Source organism: Mercenaria mercenaria, chromosome 12, assembly GCF_021730395.1.
Source record: "Mercenaria mercenaria strain notata chromosome 12, MADL_Memer_1, whole genome shotgun sequence".
NCBI lineage: Eukaryota > Metazoa > Mollusca > Bivalvia > Venerida > Veneridae > Mercenaria > Mercenaria mercenaria.
Genome location: NC_069372.1, coordinates 22,102,274 through 22,123,079, shown reverse-complemented (window position 1 = coordinate 22,123,079; position 20,806 = coordinate 22,102,274). Strand labels below are relative to the sequence as shown.

The 20,806-nt window shown below is 35.2% G+C and overlaps 1 protein-coding gene across 1 annotated transcript in view; it reads right to left on the bottom strand.

The window, feature by feature from the left end:
- Nucleotides 1–11,966: 11,966 nt before the first annotated feature.
- The window catches only part of LOC123533745 (uncharacterized), a 31,271-nt gene continuing 22,431 nt past the window's right edge, over nt 11,967–20,806 (bottom strand). The window contains exons 7-12 of the mRNA XM_045315576.2: nt 19,756–19,826; nt 16,982–17,080; nt 15,972–16,045; nt 15,504–15,658; nt 14,188–14,280; nt 11,967–13,028 (exon numbers count right to left, since the gene is read on the bottom strand). Coding sequence (XP_045171511.2) covers nt 12,927–13,028; nt 14,188–14,280; nt 15,504–15,658; nt 15,972–16,045; nt 16,982–17,080; nt 19,756–19,826 — 594 coding nt within the window. The 3' untranslated portion in view covers nt 11,967–12,926. The remainder of the gene's footprint in view (nt 13,029–14,187; nt 14,281–15,503; nt 15,659–15,971; nt 16,046–16,981; nt 17,081–19,755; nt 19,827–20,806) is intronic.

Genomic DNA, 20,806 nt, shown 5'->3' with positions numbered 1-20,806 from the left:
TTTATTTTACAAGATCCGGATTGAAACTATAACATATTAATGGTCTCAGATTGTAGCGGTAGGATCGATTTTTTATAGAAATCTTTACTGTAATTATGCAAGTTTTACGGCCAAAAATGTATTTTCCCAATTGTAGAAATCGGGCAAAATCACAATTTCGGAAAATATTAAGAATCAATTTTTAGAAATTTTTCAAAATGTTAACATGAATGTCTTGAAAGTTTAATAACAGTCCATTCACAATTAGAAAATTTATGGAACAAAATCGTTTTTGACGATAAATTCAAAAGTTGAGCTTATTTAAATATTTTGAAAATTTAAAAAAGATCCTATTACCGCTGATTACCGTTTGATATCTATGGCATTAATTGTCTTTTATATTTAAAGAGTAGAGCTAATGGATATCTACGAAATTTTATAACAACAAATCAACAGATAGATTGAAAGTTTTTGGTGTCCAAAATGTTGAAATTTACATTTTTTCAGTATCCTATCAAAAATGTGTTTGACGATGGCTTCAAAGCTAATAAAGATATTTTGAAACTTTAAAAAGTACCTACATTTTGTATTAAATAACACCGTTGAAGTTCTTTTTAAAAATGGTGTATAAACACGATTGACTTAAATCGAGTTTGAGTTGAGCAGGGACCTTGTTGCAATAAATGTGAATGAAGCAATAGGTCTGGTAGAAAATGTAAGGTTACATTTTTTGAGCCGCTTCTCGGAGTACTAGTATTCTCTCAGAATCAAATACTTTGATAAGTCTTAAACTAAGGCATGCTTGTTACCGATTATATAGCCTAGATTGAATTTTTATCCTATTAAAAGTCTTGTTTTTACTTAGTGCTGAACAGACGTATTACTGTGTATTATCTTTAAATTTTAATCTTCCATTGATTATGTAGCCAACTGCTAGCTTATTTGCACTCATACAATCTCAAAAAGTCCGCATTGTTTGGTGCACATGTCATGATCAGTAAAAGACTTGTCCTATGCATTATAACATATAAGATTGTTATCTTGTGAACATAAATATTCTTCGTTAGTTTCATAAATGCGCAGGAAATGAAGACTCCTATAGGTACAATAGTACTACTCAGATAATGGCAGAAAGAAAATATCCACATTTGAGCCATGCCATAAGAAAAAAAACATAGTGGGTTTGCGACCAGCATGGATCCAGACCAGCCTGCGCATCCACACAGTCTGGTCAGGATCCATGCTGTTCACTTTCAAAGCCTATTGGAATTAGAGAAACTGTTAGCGAACAGCATGGATCCTGACCAGACTGCGCGGATGCGCAGACTGGTCTGGATCCATGCTGGTCGCAAAGCCCTATGTTGGTTTTCTCATGGCACGGCTCATTTCTTTCCCTGTTAAAGTGGCATTTTCATGTTTTATGTAAGCCAGTTCCTGTTTTTATTTCATTGTGGACCTGTACTTAACATTTTGGTGGTATTTTCAAGGAGAGTTTTAGCATTTATAGAAATGTTAACAAATCTTATTACTCATGTGTTCATACTCACATTTTAGCTGTCACTTTGGAAGTTGATCTGTCAGACAAAAAATCCCTCTTAGAAGATACATGTCCCCTACTTTTCTTTGTGTTTTGGTGGTTTATAGGTCATTTAAGAACATAAGGCTAGTAATTCTTTCTTTGAAATGGGCCTAGCTACGTGTTACAGCTCTCAGAAGATTGTTAATTTTATATAGAACAGATAGCAAATGTATTTACTGCTGTACTCGTATAGCCTGTATGTAAACGTTATGAAAGGAGTCATAGCTTTGATAATACTGATGCAATTTTTAGTATCGTTCTTGACTGAAATGTGGCCTGTATACATTGTGTGCAATTTCCAAGAAGAAACTGATGTTGCGGAGTTATGTTTAACGTTTTCCAGGTCCAATCATAGTATCCACGATGCCAAGAAGTAGACACAGAGGAAGAAAGGCAAGGAGAAACGCGGGAAACACTACTTTCTATAGTTTTGTCGGCCATAGTCCAGGCTTTGCACCACTAAAATTATGACCCTAATATACTGACTAGAGGTTAGGGTTAGGTCGACTATGGCCACAGTGGTTCGTTTGCCCTATGGAAAATAGCCTTACCCAACAGACAAAGGTCAAGGTCATCAATAAAGCAAATTACAAACGTACCACCAAAGGAGAGTAACCGCCAAAAAAATGCTCCGGTGAGCAATTCTCCAAGTTCAAGTGATCATAAGGAACAGGTGTCTAAACTTGGCGGAGCAACAGGAGTGAACAGCAGCGCATCAAATGGTTACTCTGACCAAAATTGGGCAACTACAAACCTGAACGGAATGAAATTAAGCACAGATACCCGCAGGACGGAACAACAACCGGAAGTAAGTGCATCTGCATCAAGAGCTTGCTTCCGCTATTATAAATCATGCAAATGCGTAGCTAACTCTTCAGAAGACAAATTAATTGTCGCAGGAATGCCAAAATCGGCATCAAGGCAAGAGATGCAATCAGGCATATCCAGTGTTCAAAACAGTGTTCAAAATCAAGACTTTGCTAAGTTTTCTTTGGTAAAGAAGAAGAAAACGCCGTACGGGAAGGTAAAAATCTACTCCACGGGCGAGCTGGATGCAACTGAGGACGAGAGAATAATGCGAGAGGCCGTAAAACTGCTGAAATATGTGAAAAATTGTACAAAACAAGACAAACAATGCAAGAAACCAAATTCTGCAACAGACAGCTTTGTTGTACGAGTACGAAAGTTCTTTGGAAAATAATTTGAGTTGTCTCATTATAGTGGTATATTGTTTGGTACCTTTTTGGTTTTCATATTAAAGTCCGGTCTTATTTTGCACAATTTCTTCATTTCTAAGTTCATAAAAGGTTGAAGTTTGATTGTACTGATTGATTTAAGGAAAATGTTTTCACAAGAAAATAATTTTACTTGAATTACTTAATCTCTTCTCAGTTTTCTAAATGTGTTGGACTAAGATAATGAACAAGTCATATGTATTTTCAGAAGCGATACAGATTGTTTAGCAAATGCAGCGTTTGGTCCTAGTCATCCGATAGCCACACTACTAGCACTTTCGTACAGAACTTTTTTTTCTATGTTTAATTCCTTAACAGGGTCTTTTCAATTCGGTTTTGGTAATCTATTAATCCACAAGAATAACACTATCCTGTTTATGTAGTACAAGCACGGTTAACATAACAAAAGAAGATCTTCACGACTTTGAAGTTGCACACATCTTTTGTCAGAAAATGCTACCTGAGTGAGTACTTAAGGCAGAAGTATTTATAATTCATCGCTTCGTGTTCCGTGCCATTATTCACAGATTTGGTGGAGAAATCATAATGTTGCATATACCACTGTATATGGCTCACAATTTGAATTAAAGTGCTACTTCTGTCCAATCCTTCTGTCCTTTGAATCTTTGGTAACATTTCTAGTATCAGTATGTTAACTAGAGCTATCATAGACGGTGATTAATATCCTTTTTTGGAACAGTTCAGAAGATATTGTGCAGACACAAAGTTATTTAACCTTTGGCCTCAAGGTGTGACCTTAACCTTGGCCCTAGTGATCTGGGTCATGCAGGTTGCATGTCGTCTTGATAAGGTTAACAATTGAAAATCCTTCGAGTGGTTTAAAAGATAAGGTACGCGCAAATAATAGCAATATTTGATCTTTGACCTCAGGACATACGTGCATCTTGTATTTTAGTAGCAAACAATTTTATGTAGGCATTTGAAAATCCCTTGAATTATTTCAGAGGTATGGATTGACAGACCAACATACGCAACTCCAGTATAGCATCTAGAGGTACCACCCTACGTGACGGTGCTAGGGGCATGAGGGGTGTTGCACTATCCATTTTTTTCTCTCATTAACAGTCTCAGTTAAATCGAGTCTGCTATTATTTTGCTTGGATGCAATCTATGCTTCCAAAGGATCTTCATATAGATTTTATTAACTATCATAACAGCAATAATTAAGTGCCGTGCGGCGGCCGTAAAGTCTTCCCGTATTTGGACTCCAGCAGTGTTGTTATTTCTTTCTGGCCCATATTATCTGTGTAATATAATTCCGCCTAAGCTGATGCTGGGGGGGGGGGGCTAAAGGGGTGTTGCACTTTCTATTTCCTCTCATAACAGACCAAATCAAACCGAGTGCTCGGTTGCATTTATCTTCTTAAAAATTTATATAGTCCCAATATGTGTGGCTCAAATATAGCCCCTACATACTTTGTATCTGGAGGCAACTTATCACAGCTTCTATCATGACCAACACTCGCCAAGTGCTATAACTTATGTTAGTTCGGTTTAGATATTTTGTAAACTGTCCTGTTCTGGTTTCAGGAAGCGGGTCATTATGTATTACTTTCATGGAAAGAAAGGGTGTAAAGAACTAAGAAGTTTGTACAAGAGGGTCATGATGACCCTATATCGCTCACCTGTTAAACTTGGCCTTGGAATCATCAAGATAAACATTCTGACAAAGTTTCATGAAGATAGGGTCATAAATGTGGCCTCTACAGTGTTAACAAGCTTTTCCTTTGATTTGAGCGGGTGACCTAGTTTTTCACCCCACATGACACAGTTTCGAACTTGGCCTAGAAATCATCAAGGTAAACATTCTGACCAATTTTCATGAAGATAGGGTCATAAATGTGGCCTCAAGAGTGTTAATAAGCTTTTCCTTTGATTTGAACGGGTGACCTAGTTTTTGATCCCATATGACCCAGTTTGGAATATGGCATAGGAATCATTAAGATAAACATTCTGACCAAGTTTCATAAATATCGGGTCATAAATGTGGCCTCTACAGTGTTAACAAGCTTTTCCTTTGATTTGAGCGGATGACCTAGTTTTTGACCCTACATGACCCAGTTTCGAATTTGGCTTAGGAATCATTAAGGTAAACATTCTGACCAAGTTTCATAAATGTGGCCTCAAGAATGTTAACAAGCTTTTCCTTTGATTTGACCCGGTGACCAAGTTTTTGACCCCATATGACCCAGTTTTGAATGTGGCATAGGAATCATCAAGATAAACATTCTGACCAAGTTTCATGAAGATAGGGCCATAAGTGTGGCCTCTATGGTGTTAACAAGCTTTTCCTTTGATTTGACCTGGTAACCAAGTTTTGACCCCTCATGACCCAGTTACGAACTTGGCCTCGAGATCATCAAGATAAACATTCTGTGCAAGTTCGTATCAAATCAAAGCATAAATGAAACCTCTGTATGGCTGAAAGGGCCAAAATACAAAATTTTGCCCCTTTCAGGGGCAGTAACTCTAGAACCCAACATGGAATTTAGCCGGTTTTTGAAAGGAACCAAGATCTTATTGTGGCTTAAGTTGTATGTAAGAGTGGTTAAAATCAAATGTAAAATGTCACTTCTATCATGTTCACAAGGTAAAAATTAACAAGTTTTGGCTCTTTCAGAGATCAATCTGGGGCTGTAACTCTGGAACCCATGATTGGATCTGACGGATTCATCATGGAATCCAAGATCTATTGTTGTTGAAGATATTTTGCAAGTTTGTATCAAATCAAACTATAAAGGAAGTCTCTATATGGCTGCAAAAACCAAAACACCAAATTTTGGCCCTTAAATGGGCCATAACTCTGGAACCCAGGACAGGATCTGGCCAGTTTTCGAAAGGAACCGAGATATTACGCCAATACAAGTTGTGTGCAAGTTGATTAAAATCGATTTCAAAATGCAGTCTCTATTGTGTTCAAAAAAAATTGTGGACAGACACCGCCGACGGACGATTACAAAAGCTCAGCTTGTAACTACATGACAGGTGAGCTATAAAGGAAAAACAAAATTTATGGATAATTCTTTATTGTTTATTTTACTGTCAACATTACTAGCACTATGACAATCATTTTTTTTATCTAACATGTGATATACTTAAATGCAATACGTTTCAGATGTTTTCTCTGACGTTTTATTCATGTTAACAGCGATGTAATTGTTTAAAACTGAAAAGTACTAGTATTTATAAGATTTGATGTCTTCAATCCACTTAAGTCTTCAGGAATTTTTTTTATATATATTCACTTTAAGCATCATTCGGATATGGTTACATGTCTACCTGCTATAATATAGATAGCAAAAATATTCTTAATTAGGGTATTCAGTATGTTTTCATAATTATAGATGAAGCAATTTAACCAAATCATTTGATGCAGCATAATACAGTCTTGAAAAACCTAAGTACTGTAATTAGACAAAAACAACAAACTTAACTAGGGCTATGGGATTTTACCAAGCATTTACAGAAACATTATCATTTCACATCCCTAACCACCCTGTTTCAATAAAGTAAAGATTACTTTGACCGATTTGGTATTTAAAATCGGGTACTGTAAAATCATTTAATTTCGCGGGCACGAAATTTCATGGTTTTGGTCAAAACGTCGATTTTGTGGAGTTATGAATTCCTGGATTTCAAGTTTTGAATATAAAATGAATGGGAATTTTACTTGTTTGCTGGGATTAAATTTCGTGGATTGACTCAACCACGAAAATTAGTCCCCCACGAATATTAATGATTTCACAGTATTACCACATCACAGGAAAATTCAGATCTGATTCCAGTAATTTCTAAGCAGTAAATTTTTTAACATGCAATTCATTTCACATTTCCTCCATGTAAATAAATTCCAACTGATATTTTAACATTACTAAATTCCTTTCTTTTAGACGAATATACTTGGCATCAGTGATCGGATACCAGTTAAATGTCATAATTGATGCCTCTCTGTTCACAGGAAACACGATGAATGGCTCCATAGTATTATTACAGTCTGTCTTTGGTCTAAACAGGCAAGCGGAAAGGGCATATTTGAATAAAGCCAGCAAGTCCTAGAGAAATTCAAAATTCTGTACTCTTAACTTTATTAGTGATTCCTGTCACTTAGGAAACTGGAAAATACCATTTGTAAAAGAAAACAATAATCACAAAAGCAAAAAGCAAAGAATGACTGGAAAAGACTAAAAAGATTTGGACACATGTTTGCACATATGCAATTTACGACTTTATAGCTTAAAAGGCTATATCTTTGTAGTAAAACAATTATAATAATAATAGTAAAAATAGCATGGGTGATGACAAATACAGATTTTGTTATAAAAAAGTCAACATGATATACATATACAATATACTGTAAAAGCAGAAATTTTCGTGAGGGTTTAATTTTTGCTATATTCGCGAGGCCCTACATCTCGCGAAAATGAAATCTCGCGTAAATATTCACCATTAGTATAATTCAAATTCAAGTATGAAACATTTTTACCATTTCCCAAGTACTAAACCTCGCGAACAAACTCAAAATTTCAAATTCCCGAAAATTTGACCCAGTGAAAATATGTGCTTTAACAGTATATAAAACGTACTGTGAAATCATTTAATTTCGTGGGCATAAAAACTTCACTGTTTGGGCCCAAAATGGCTATCTCATATGGATTCCAAGGGACTGAGCGTTTTACTCTGAGATAATTGAAATTCGATTTAAGGATATTTTGTGCACATATTTTCGGACAGGGAATTAAAAATGTCTTCGAGATAATTGAAATTTTAAGATAAACAAGTTCAAGATACTGAGTTTCAACTGTTTACAAATTTGTTCGTGACTGTTGGGATTTAATTCCACGAACTGACACAACCATGAAATCCGCAAAAATTAGACCCCACGAAAATGAATGATTTTACAGTAAATAAAATTTGTCATGGAATGCAACAGAGAAAAATAAACATAACACTTTGTGGATTTATTCTGCTTGTAGCAAAGGTGTTTGCAGAAGACTGTTAGCCAGGGCCTCCTCTGCCATTCGCAAACGTAGCCAAATGCTACAAAATCAAAGAACTGACTACAGATTTTTGAAAGTGGCGACAAGAATTTTATTAAAATGTGGCCAAATTTCAGCAATTCAGCTTCAATTTGGCAGTTTCTCTCAAGAAGTGGCTACAACTTTCTGTGGCCCAGTAGAGGCCCTGGTTAGCTGTAGCAAACAATATATAAATGTTGCTGTTATCACAGTATTTTATATAGAATGTAAAACAATGATATGAATCAGGAAGACAATATATCTGCACATAAATAATATATACAACAATTTATTTGTAGCTTACTTGTGCTTAATGGCACCAAGACAAAAACAGTTGCACACCACAAAAACAACAACAAAATAAAACACTGAAATGCATACTGGAAAGAAAGAGTTCTAACTCAAAAATAAACACTTGAATCAGATGTTAATACAAAATGTCAGCAGATTTTTATTTATCATTCCCTGCCTATTATCAACATGATTGAAAATGACAGACTTTCCACATTTAAATTATATTTATGTTTTAATTTTTCTTGAAAAGTATACACTTCCATAATCTAAACATATTACCTTTACATTTCAATGATTTGACCTAAACAACTCAAAATACAAAAGGAGTCATCTGTTGCACAAAGGCAGTTGCCATTAAACTTTGGCAGCATTATGCCTTAGCACTTTGCACTTATAAGTTGGAAAGTATTTTCAGCCTCAGTGTTATAATGACACTGACTTGACCTCATACCTTAAACACATTAAGAGCCGTGTACTTATCACATGCAAAAAGCTTATGAAAATTGGGAGTTGCTGGCCCAAGCGTTCTACAGTTGAGCCGCGCCATGAGAAAACCAACATAGTGGGTTTGCGACCAGCATGGATCCAGACCAGCCTGCGCATCCGCGCAGTCTGGTCAGGATCCATGCTGTTCGCTAACGGTTTCTCTAATTACAATAGGCTTTGAAAGCAAACAGCATGGATCCTGACCAGACTGCGAAGATGCGCAGGCTGGTCTGGATCCATGCTGGTTGCAAACCCACTTTGTTGGTTTTCTCATGGTACGGCTCAGTTATTGATCACTATAATAGCTATTTTCAGTTGCAATCAACTGTGACCTTGACCTTTGATCACTGTTCAATCCACCAACCTGAGCAAAGCAATATACCCTCTCTCTCTCCTTCACAGGGGTTATAAACATCAACAGGTAACATAAGTCATGTCTAGCACTAAATATTCTACCCATTTACTCATAACATTCTAGCAAAATGTGTAAAACAAATAGAAATTCTAAACAAAAGTAAGACTAGGTACTTAATTTGATTTTCAAACAATGAATTAATGCATGTCACAATTTAAACATAGTTTCATATGACTAAAGTTCTTGACATACTACACACTCTTCTATACAAGTGAATAGTTTTATAATGCTACATTGTAGAATCATATAATTATGTGCACACAAAATTTCACGGTTTGGGGTAAAATTTGGCCAAAAATTCTATTCTGTGTGAATATGAATTAATGGATTTCATATTTTCTGTACAAAATTAAAAGGAACTTTGCACATTTGTAGAAATTTGATTTCATGGATTGACTTATTCACCAAAGCCATGCAAATTAGTCCCTCATTTACAGTATCCAGAACACCGATCTGTTTTGAAGTATACCAAGGCAAGTAGAATTTTCTCAAATCAATATCACTACTACTAGCAGTAGCATTTATAAGCTTGATTTTGTTGGCTTTTAAAATCACAGTGACACAATTTTAGGTCATATAGTGACTTTCCCGTTTTTGGTGGTGGGGGAAGATCCCTAGTGCCGATCCTGGCACTATTTCTGGCATGGGCCAGCACCTGGACAGAACCATCCAACCATCTAGAAAACAGTTGGATGGCCTCCTCACATGACAAAATATTCATGGCTGTACTCATACATAAACACGGTCTATAATTATTGATGAACTTGTTTCCAGCTGATAATATGAAGCAAATATTGATCAATTTGTTTCCAGCTGACAATATGAGGCAAGTATTGATCAATTTAATATGATTCCATCTGATAATATGAAGCAAATATTGATCAATTTATGTTTCCAGCTGACAATATGAAGCAAATATTGATCAATTTATGTTTCCAGCTGACAATATGAGGCAAATATTGATCAATTTATGTTTCCCGCTGACAATATGAAGCAAATATTGATCAATTTATGTTTCCTGCTGACAATAGGGAGCAAATATTGATCAATTTATGTTCCAGTTGACAATATAAAGCAAATACTGATCACTTTATGTTCTGGCTGACAATAGGAAGCAAATATTGATCAATTTCTTTTTCCAGCTGACAATATGAGGTAATTATTGATCAATTTCTGTTTCTAGCAGACAGTATGAATAATATTATAATGAAGCAAAATTACATGTACTGCTCTTTGTAACTTTTTCTAGCTACTGTTCTTAACTCAAAAAGCAACAAAAGATCTTTTGAGACAAAAAGTAAATTCTTAAAATAAAACAATACATAATATATACCGTATACCATTAACTATTATCAATACATGCTGTACATGCAGATTAGCAAGTTCAAAATGTACATGTTGTTTTAAAATCATACAAAAAAAGTCTTTTATAGAATACTGCCATATGTTGTTCAGAATGTTCACTGTAGTACAACAATTTTAGGATGAGACAGAAGGTCAATTAAGAAATGAAATTATTTTTTTCGGTGTTCATGCGAAATGAACGATAGAATAGGATCGGCAAATCAATGAATCGCACTAGCAATTCATGTTTGTTTAATTTGCCGATACTATTCTGTCGTTCATTTGCATGAACACCGAAAAAAATAGTTTCATTTCTTATATTTACATTATATTTCCTTTCCATTTGTAAACTATATAATATTATAAATTGCATATAATTTGTAGCATTTAACATTAAAATCAGCTTCCCGGCCATTCTGTTCAACAGATGGAACAACTGCGACGTCATCTAAAGAACGTTCTCCCTGACTATACGCAGACGTTGTCAAAACGCCGGTCGGTTATCACTAAGCAGCGATGACGTAACTTTTGCGCCTTTCCTTTTGCTGTTCATACGAAATGAACGTCAACAGTTTCAATGGAAAAGAATAGGGCGAATGTAAATATTCACATATTAACGGAGTTTTTTGTATACACTTTCATATAACAGGAGGATCATAGTCAGACTATATCTCGAAACCAAGTCCTTTAACATTTTTAAAATATCACATATGGCACCATTATGACAAGAAAAAGGCAACACATACAAACAACTTTGCCACAAAAAATTCTGACAAATAATCAAATTGCCAGACTATACAACCTTAACCATTAGCCTGCTGGTGGCAAGTGATTCCACTTTCGCAACCAGTGCAGACAAAGGTCAGTCTGCACATCTGTGCAGGCTGTTCATGGTCTACACTGTTTGCTATTCAGTAAGTAAATTTTCCATAATAAATGGTACTGCCCAAATTGAATGATGGCTAAGTCCATTTTTGGAAATTAAGCTGGCTAAAGATTAAAGGAGTTATGTTTCCTTTACTCCAGGAATCCTTGATCTACTTATCACATAAACTGTTTGAGCACCATCATATTTGTTGTTGTATAAAACCTGATTAATAAAGTAAATCTTTGATATTTCAGATTTGTTAACCCTCTACTCATAATTATCTACTAAATACCAAACCTTTACAGAAATGTATATGAAACCAATGTTTCAATTCTGACTGACATTCAGTCAAGTTTAATAATATATAAAAATGTATCTTTAACCCAAAGTTTAATTCTGGCATAGAAAAATGAAGACAAACTGCTACAATAAAGCTTGGTTTGGATTTTGTGCACTCATTCAGTTACATAATGGCTGAGAGTTAACATAACTAGTGTTTGTGGATTCTGCACCAGTACTTACATGTTTTTCATAAGTGACTGCCAACTTATCCATATGAATCAGAGATGACGGACAAATGATTTCAGGCCCAATTTCTTCTATCAAATCAACAAGGAGAACATAAGCTTCACTTTTGGGTCCATCTCACAATGTGATTGACAGATCTGCGCTCATCATATTAAGCTAAGCAGGTGGACTAGCAAAATTTAGGACTGTACAAACTCTACAGTTTTAGTTTAAGAACTGCCAAATCTAAACTGGACTGTACAAACTCAGTCCAAAGTATTGTAGGATTTCAAATCATTAATGAGCTATTATATGTACCTGAACCAATGGATCAAAGTTGATACTAGTTAGCACTGTAACTGTGTACTGACTAAAGAGTACAGTATTACACTGTGTACTGACTATGGGGTACAGTAATGCACTGTGTACTGACTTAAGTACAGTATTACACTGTGTACTGACTACAGTACAGTATTATGCTGTGTATTGACTAAAGAGTACAGTATTACACTGTGTACTGACCAAAGGGTACAGTATCACACTGTGTACTGATTAAAGAGTACAGTATTACACTGTGTACTGACTATGGGGTACAGTATTACAATGTGTACTGACTATGGTGTAAGTAATGCACTGTGTGCTGACTACGAGGTACCATATCACACTGTGTATTGACTATGTGGTACAGGATTATACCCTAATGACTATGGTGTACAGTACTACACTATGTACTGACTATGGAGTACAGTATTACAATTGATCAGAAGAAAACAGTGCTGTTGTTTGCATGCTTCAGACAAGAAAAAAGGTTAAACAAATTTAGGGATTTAAGTGGAGGTAAAATGTTGTAACCCCAAAATATTGTTGAGCAAATTTAGGATTTATTGGATGTGAAATGTTGTAACCAAAATATATTATAAAATAATTTTACTGTTTGCATAATTATGTAGCTGTAAAGTCTCCATGAACCACCATGAAACATCACTCTTCAAAAAGGCGCGTTTTAATGACAGTTCACATATGGATTTCTTTGCACTTCACCTTTTCCCCATTTTTAGCACAATATTCTAACAAACGTCTGGTGTAGTTTGAAAAAAAGTGTCTAAAATCACAGCTTTGTAAACTACTGATTTTGAAGATTGCAGACTTAGTCTTGTCCTCTTGTGTGACGTGAGAGACGTCTTTACATACCACCATTTCTGCTATACTGGTGATTCGTCTCTATACCGCCCCATGATAACAACTGTTTATCAGGATTTTCATCCCAGTTTGTGTCTAAATGAAGCTGAAATATATCAATAAATATGTATACAAACTGGTTTTGAATCAAGTTAAACAAATACCTTTTGCATATTTAAGTAACCTAAATTTTAATATAAAATACACAATAATCTAACTACAGCGGAGATCGCTTTTGTTGTCCTAAAGTTTCTACCAATCCTGAAAATCACAAGATATTACAGAATGTTAAATTTGATGCAAAAAAATATAGCTGTAAAGCAGTAATTTGTCAAATGCATGTAAAGGCTATGTACTGAATTGTAAGAAAAATCGGAACCAAACCTGATCTACCTAAATAGATATTTGAAATTACTGACCCCTACCCCATTGTGCATCTTACATCAGATTAAGGCAAATGCCAGAGAAAAATTAGGGTGATTTTTTTTTGCAACAAGTAGAATCTATTTGGTTAAATGGTACATTATTAGTCATATTTTGATGATTTAGCTTTTATTTTCAGCATAAATTTTGCTAGAAAGAAATATTCAAAGAAACTTTTTTCAAAATGGTGGATATCCCCAAAAAAAAATGCTTGTTCATCCTTAAGCATTTCCAAACGCACTCACTAGTACAGTACTACCAAACTAGCATCCACAACAAAGTTTTTTCTTCATTTCTCTTTGAATTTAGATGAATACCATTGATATCATACATCATCTTAAAATTTTCTGATGGTGGAAATAAGAACTTTTTATAATTGTTTTAAAATATCTTTTTCAGAAAATCATGTAAGAATTAATTTTGGCAATAAAATTTACGTTAAAAGTGATATCTTAAAAGTCAAAAACATCCTACTACCACCCTCGTCGAGACCTTTAGAAAGATGTATAGGTTATATCTGGACCTTGGAAAACAAAGCTGCAATTCACTAAAAGGCCTACAGATTATGTGCATCAAACAGCAGTTAAATCTAATGCAAGGTGAAATGAGCATAGAAAAATAGCTTTCACACATGAAAGAATTCATCAGCCCTTGCAGGGTTTCAAATCCATAGCAACTACCCTAAGTCAGCCACCATAACTACTTGGCTGTCGAAACCCACTGTGCATGAAGTTAGATTTGATTTTGATTTTACAACTAACCTAAACATCATGTACACCCACTGATGAAGACACCCGTTTTAATGTATACCGTAACATATTGACCTATTTTCAGACACAAACCTTTCTAGAACGGTGTTTTTCCACTTCTTTTCTCTCCCACACTTTCTGTTTTTGTTGTGCCTGATATGATTCTACTCCTCCACATCCCCACATCTACAATACCAAATATAGCCAAAACTGATGAAAGAAGTAGAAACACTGTGAAATCAATCATGTTAATAGATTTTGTTTGTTTTGGGTTTAACACCATTTTTCAACAGTATTTCCGCTATGTAACGGCAAGCAGTTAAATTAAGCAGCATTCCTGGATTCTGTACCAGTACAAACCTGTTCTACACAAGGAGCTGCCAACTTCCCCAGATGAATCACAGGTGGAGGACAAATGATTTCAGACACAATGTCTTTTATCAAATCGTCACAGAGAACATACGCCCTGCCCGGAGACCGAACTCAAGACCTGCTTTCTCCCTATTGAGCTAAGTGGGCGAGCCATGTTAATAGAAGATTAATTTTTGTGAATTTCATGCTTTTATCAATCTATGACATTTAACCCCACTGAACAAAGAAAATGTTCCAGTTTTCAGTGTATCTTGCAAACTTGAAAGTCACAAATTCAAATCCTCATGAAATAACTTTTTTTGGCCAAACTGACTAAATTTCATCCCCATGAAATAAAACCATTTCATGGTACACAGAATTGTCTTGGCTTATTTTGAAAGCTGGAGTTCATCAACTGTATACATGTATATATCTTTTGTTCAATACTAACACAGAAGGCTGAGAATTTCTGAGCTGTGTAGTCACAGTTATTGTCATTGAGATATGTTTAGAAACACTATTTCCTATTCCAATGGCCGACAGACTTTACACACTTTAAACACATCAAGTATTAGTCAACAAATAAAAATGTTTATTCCTTAAAAAGACATATTTTTGGATTTTTCAAATTTAAACTCGAAAGGTTTGCACAAAAAGTATACAAATTAACAATGATTACTTTGAGTGAATATACAAATAAACATTAAAATTTGAATGAACTGGGACTCTCTTTGGATACATAATAATCTTTCACATTATTGATGATTTACTAATAGTTTACCTCAACTCAACTTTTATTTGGACAAAGTGAAACTGTTTTACAATTATATCATCTAAGTGTGGAAACAGTACATACAGATCAAGTTGTTCTTTGCTCTTTTCAACATTTATAGGAATTTTCAAATCTAGTTTCTCATGAGGAACAGTTTCCAATAAGATGGACAGAACTTACAATCACCAGATAAATACTTTAAATATTTCCCTAATTAGCTAGCTGAAGCAGCTGAAATTTTAAAGCATATGAGTTATTTATTGACTAGGCTTTGTGACATACTGACCTCTACTCTATGCAGTTCACAGTCAACACCATAATGCTGTAATGTACTGAAGTCTGCAGGTATTCCTACCACATTACTCTTCCCTGTGTGACCAATATAGATCCCCTGAGGTAAGTTTCTATCTGACATGTTCCATAAAACCATTGGACCTTTAGCTGTAAATACAACATATTTGCAACGTAATGTGTATCTATACATGTTTTTCGATGTTTGAAGACATGTTTCACAAAACAATCAGACAAATTTCTATGTACAATCAGATAAATTTCTATGTACTGTTCTTTTACATAGGCATGTCTGCATTCTTATTTATATATTTCATCTGGCACAGGTATATTAAACAAGCTAAAGGCAAAATGCAAGAATTCATCAAATTCAACACTTTTCAATAGATCTTGTATATATTTTTCATTTTTTTTAAATCTTCCACTAGACAGCAGGCTGACTATAAGACTGAAATTTACAAACCTTTAACGACCCTGTATACAGGTGTGATCTGTATGAGCTGTGCATCATCACCACCTAGTTTTTGTGACCCTTCTCTGAAACAGATTTACCATTTGTTTAACACAAACACAATGTCTGCCTTGGAATGTGCTACAAGCATCATGTAATTTACTCACTTTACTGTACAAGCAGAAATTTTTGCAAGGGTTTAACTTTCGCGAGGCCCTACATCTCGCGAAAATTAATCCTTGCTTAAGTATTCACCATTAGTATAATTCAAATTCAAGTATGATACCATTTTTACATATCTGCGAATATTTAACCTCGCAAACATACTCAAAATTTCAAATTCGCGAAATTTTGACCCAGCAAAAATATATGCTTTTACAGCATGACTGTGATAAGAAAATGATCATATCAGAATCAGATAGAACATCCAAAATAAGGTCAAATCATCCTCTGTAAAATTGTAGATCACTGGATAAGCTTAAATCCACTGGATTATTTTAGTTTTGATTTTGTCGGGTTTAACATTACACTGACAAAATTACAGGGCATATAGTAAGTTTCCAGCTTTCATAGTGGAGGAAGAATGCCCCTCCGGACATTATTTCATCACAGGCAGGCAACTGGGTACAACCACCAACCTTCCGTAAGCCAGTTGAATGGCTTCCTTACATGTAGAATTCTACGCCTTGAGTGATGCTTGAACCCACATCGGTGAGGCACAAATTATTTGATGTTGGGGGCCTTAACCACTAAGCCACAGAGGCCCCCTAGGAGTTTTTTTTAACAGATCCACTAGATTCTTAAACATACATATTGAATGGCTGAGACCCCAGAAAAATTCCACACACAGTAGAAGTTGCAATGATGACAATAAATCTATTTTAACACCACTATTAGTATTGCTACAGCTCCCTGTGTTCTGAAGACAAATCATCTGGTCACTCTTACCCATAATACTTAGTATAAACATGCTCTACAAACAGAAATGTAGCACTAAGTACCAACTAATAAACATTACTTACCTCCAAGGCGCATCCTGGGCTACACAATATATATTTCTACCCTCAAATGATATCAACGTCACTGTTGGATCTTTATAGGAGGTTATATGATGTGTAAATCTGTAATTATACGAAAGAAACTGAAAGGCTCATCCCACAAATGTATACTTAACCTTTACCCTGCTAAATTTCTAAAGTGGACTGGTCCATCAGTGAATTTGGCCAAAACCACTTCTTACTCAAAGTGGTGTTCACTGAAAATTTACTGACTGAATAGTGAACAGTTCAGAGCATGATCAGCCTGAACGGATGTGCAGGCTGATCTTGGTCTGCACTGGTCGCAAAGGCAAAAGCACTTGCCGCCAGCAGGCTAAAGATTAAAACAAAAGAATTTTGATGTACACTTTATGTTCTTACTAATATCATAGAATGGTGGGCCTAGATTCATCTACATCAACCATCTTGATTTTCAAATCACATTGTTATTTCCTGTTTACTAGGCAACAATTATGCACAAGGCTTAACATTTGTTTGTTTTGTTAGGTTTAAGATTGCACCAACATTACAGGTCATATGGCGACTTTCCTGCTTTAATGGTGGAGGAAGACACCCAAGTGCATTATTTATTCACGGGCGGCACCTGGATAGAACCACCAACCTTCCGTTAGCCTGCTGGATGGCTTCCTCACATGAAGAATTCAATGCCCTAAGTGAGGCTCAAACCCACCTCGGTGAGAAGCAAGTGATCTGAAGACAGCGACCTTAACCAATTGGCCACAGAGGATACTACAAGGCTTAACAAGAAACTTTTGAAACTTTTTTGTGATAAAAGCTACATCCCTAACATACTGGGAGAGTGAACATTTTAGGATGACCAACCACAGACAAGACCGACATGATGATCTTCCTAATAATCACACAGTTCCTTCAGAAATAATATACATGTGTCTGTTTATCATAATATTTGTGTTTTAAAAAGTTTTTCATCGAAACTCATAGTCAGTTAAACAGTAAATTAAGAGCTGTCCGTATGACAACCAATGTTCAACTATTCCAATTATTGTCCCAGAAGCAGGAAAATGTTACCCTAAATGTTAAAATATCTACAGAGTTTCAATCCAGTATCTGCATTAGCTTTGGAGATAGTAACTTGCATGCAAAAGTCTAACCAGAAGTTTTATGTTCAAAAGGGGACATAATTTGACCAAAATTAAATGTATGTCAGAGTTATGGGACTTGATGCAATCAACTAGTTTTATAACCCCGAAGGCACAGGACTGGTGAAGTTTCAATTTAATATCTGCATTTGTTCTGCAGATAGTAACTTGCATGTAAAACTTTAACCAGAATTTTCTAAGTCTAAAAGGGGGCATAATACATGTCAGAGTTATGGGACTTGACCCAGTGAGGTTGGTAATTGATCTAGAAAAATAAGCTTCAAATAATAGCTGTACGTACTTGCACGCAAAACTTTAACCAGGATTTTCTAAGTCCAAAAGGGGGCATAATTTGGCCAAAATGAAGGTCAGAGTTATGAGACTTGATGCTATCAGCTAGTTTTATAACCCTGAAGACACATGTGAAGTTTCAATTCAATATCTGCGTTAGTTTTGGAGATAGTAACTTGCATGTAAAACTTTAACCAGGATTTTCTAAGTCCAAAAGGGGGCATAATTTGCCCAAAAATACATGTCAGTGTTATGGGACTTGATCCAGTAAGGTTGGTTATTCATCTAGAAAAATAAAAAATAAGTTTCAAATCTATATGCCTTTAAGTAATAGCTGTATGTGCTTGCATGCAAAACTTTCACCAGGATTTTCTAAGTCCAACGGGGGCATAATTTGGCCAAAATGCAGGTCAGAGTTATGGGACTTGATGCTATCAACTACTTTTATAAACCTGAAGACACATGTGAAGTTTCAATTCAATATCTGCGTTAGTTTTGGAGATAGTAACTTGCATGTAAAACTTTAACCAGGATTTTCTAAGTCCAAAAGGGGGCATAATTTGCCCAAAAATACATGTCAGAGTTATGGAACTTGACCCAGTGAGGTTGGTAATTGACCTAGAAAAAGAAAAAAGAAATTTCAAAGCTATATGCCTTTAAATGATAGCTGTATGTACTTGCATGCAAAACTTTAACCAAGGTGTGACGCCAACGCCGACGCCAGGGTGAGAAGAATAGCTAGACTATTCTTCGAATAGTCAAGCTAATAAATTTCTATTTTGGACATCAAGTTTGAAATCATATTCTGAGTATGTGTAAATAATTAACATGTAAATTAAAATGTAAGGCGGGCAGTTAACCTAACCAGTGTTCCTGGATTCTGTACAAGTACAAATCTGTTCTCCGCCAACTTCCCCACATGAATCAGAGGTGGAGAACGCATGATTTCAGACACAATGTCTTTTGTCAAATTGTCACAGAGAACATACACCTCACCCGAGGATCGAACTCGCGACCCTGCAATCCGTAGATCTGCACTATCCCTATTGAGCTAAGGCGGGCTTTCAAACAAATAAAGAAATGCATGTCATCTTCCTCAGTTGGCACAGCACAAGACTACAAAGGGGTTGTGAGTGTTATTACCAGACCAGACAATGCTCTTTGTAGTGATTTCACAGAGTCAATCTTTAGTTATTCGTCCTCCACTTCCAATTTAAGTAACTTGCAGAGAACAAGTTAGAATGGGATCTAAGAACAATGAAGTCAATAAACTGTTGAAAGCCTGTATCATACCAGTTCAAAACATAACTGCCTATTCCTTTATAATTTATTTAGTCATAAAATTACCTGTTCATTGATAAACCATGGTCATCACTATCATACAAGGTTGTCCAACTTTGACATCTACTTAATCTTGCCTAGTAAATATACAAAATTGTATTTCAATTACTTAACCAACAGCTTTACCCATTGAAAGTTAAATTTTGTATGACACATAGCATCTTCTGAGAATCAATCATCAATTAATATTAAAAGGAGCACTCAAAAGACAAGGCAAGTTGTTTTTTTCATAAAATATTATGAATATCATAAAGCTCAAAATTAAACGACCTATCCGTAAGACAGCATGCTCGACTTTTCTCAGTGCTTGACTCTGAATTAGAGCTTTGCAAGTAAAAGCTTTATAAAACTTTAACCAAAAGAAAAGGCATAACTCTGTCAAAATTCAATCAGAGTTATGGGGATTGTTTCTCCTGGTGTAGACTTTGATAGTAAATAACTGTTTTAAGTTTCAAGTCAAAAGCTTTGATAGTAACAGAGAAATTTGACTTTAAAAACCTTAACCACTGGCGACGCCGGGGCGAGTGCAAAAGCTCTACTTTTTCTTCGAAAAGTCAAGCTAAAAATACATTCTTACTGAACACATGCTGTGTACTTCATGTTTGTAAACAAGCATAATATTGTGCTAAATTTCTAAAACAGTCTCTTCATCATTTTGAGAATCAATGCACATGTAAATTAAGTCCAAAATATTTCAGTAAAAATTATCAAAATAACAGTCCATGTTTGTACAAAAACTGAAAGTACTTAAAATTGTATTTTTTTTTTACATTTTCATTGTGTCAGCCTTAAATAAAACAAGATATTTCGCTAGTAAAATGGAGTGCCCTTTGCCAGTAACCTTGACCTTTGAGGTAAATACCTGACTCTTGCACTCAACACGCTTCTCCATGCTTAAGGAAAGTTTCATTCAAATCCTTCAAATTGTTGAAATAAAAAAAATACAGTCAAGACACAAAAAGTTCTGTAGTGACAGACAAATTAACATACAAATGGACAGATTGATTATTAAATGCCTACCTAAACAACTTATAAGGAAGGACTGAAGGAGGAAGAG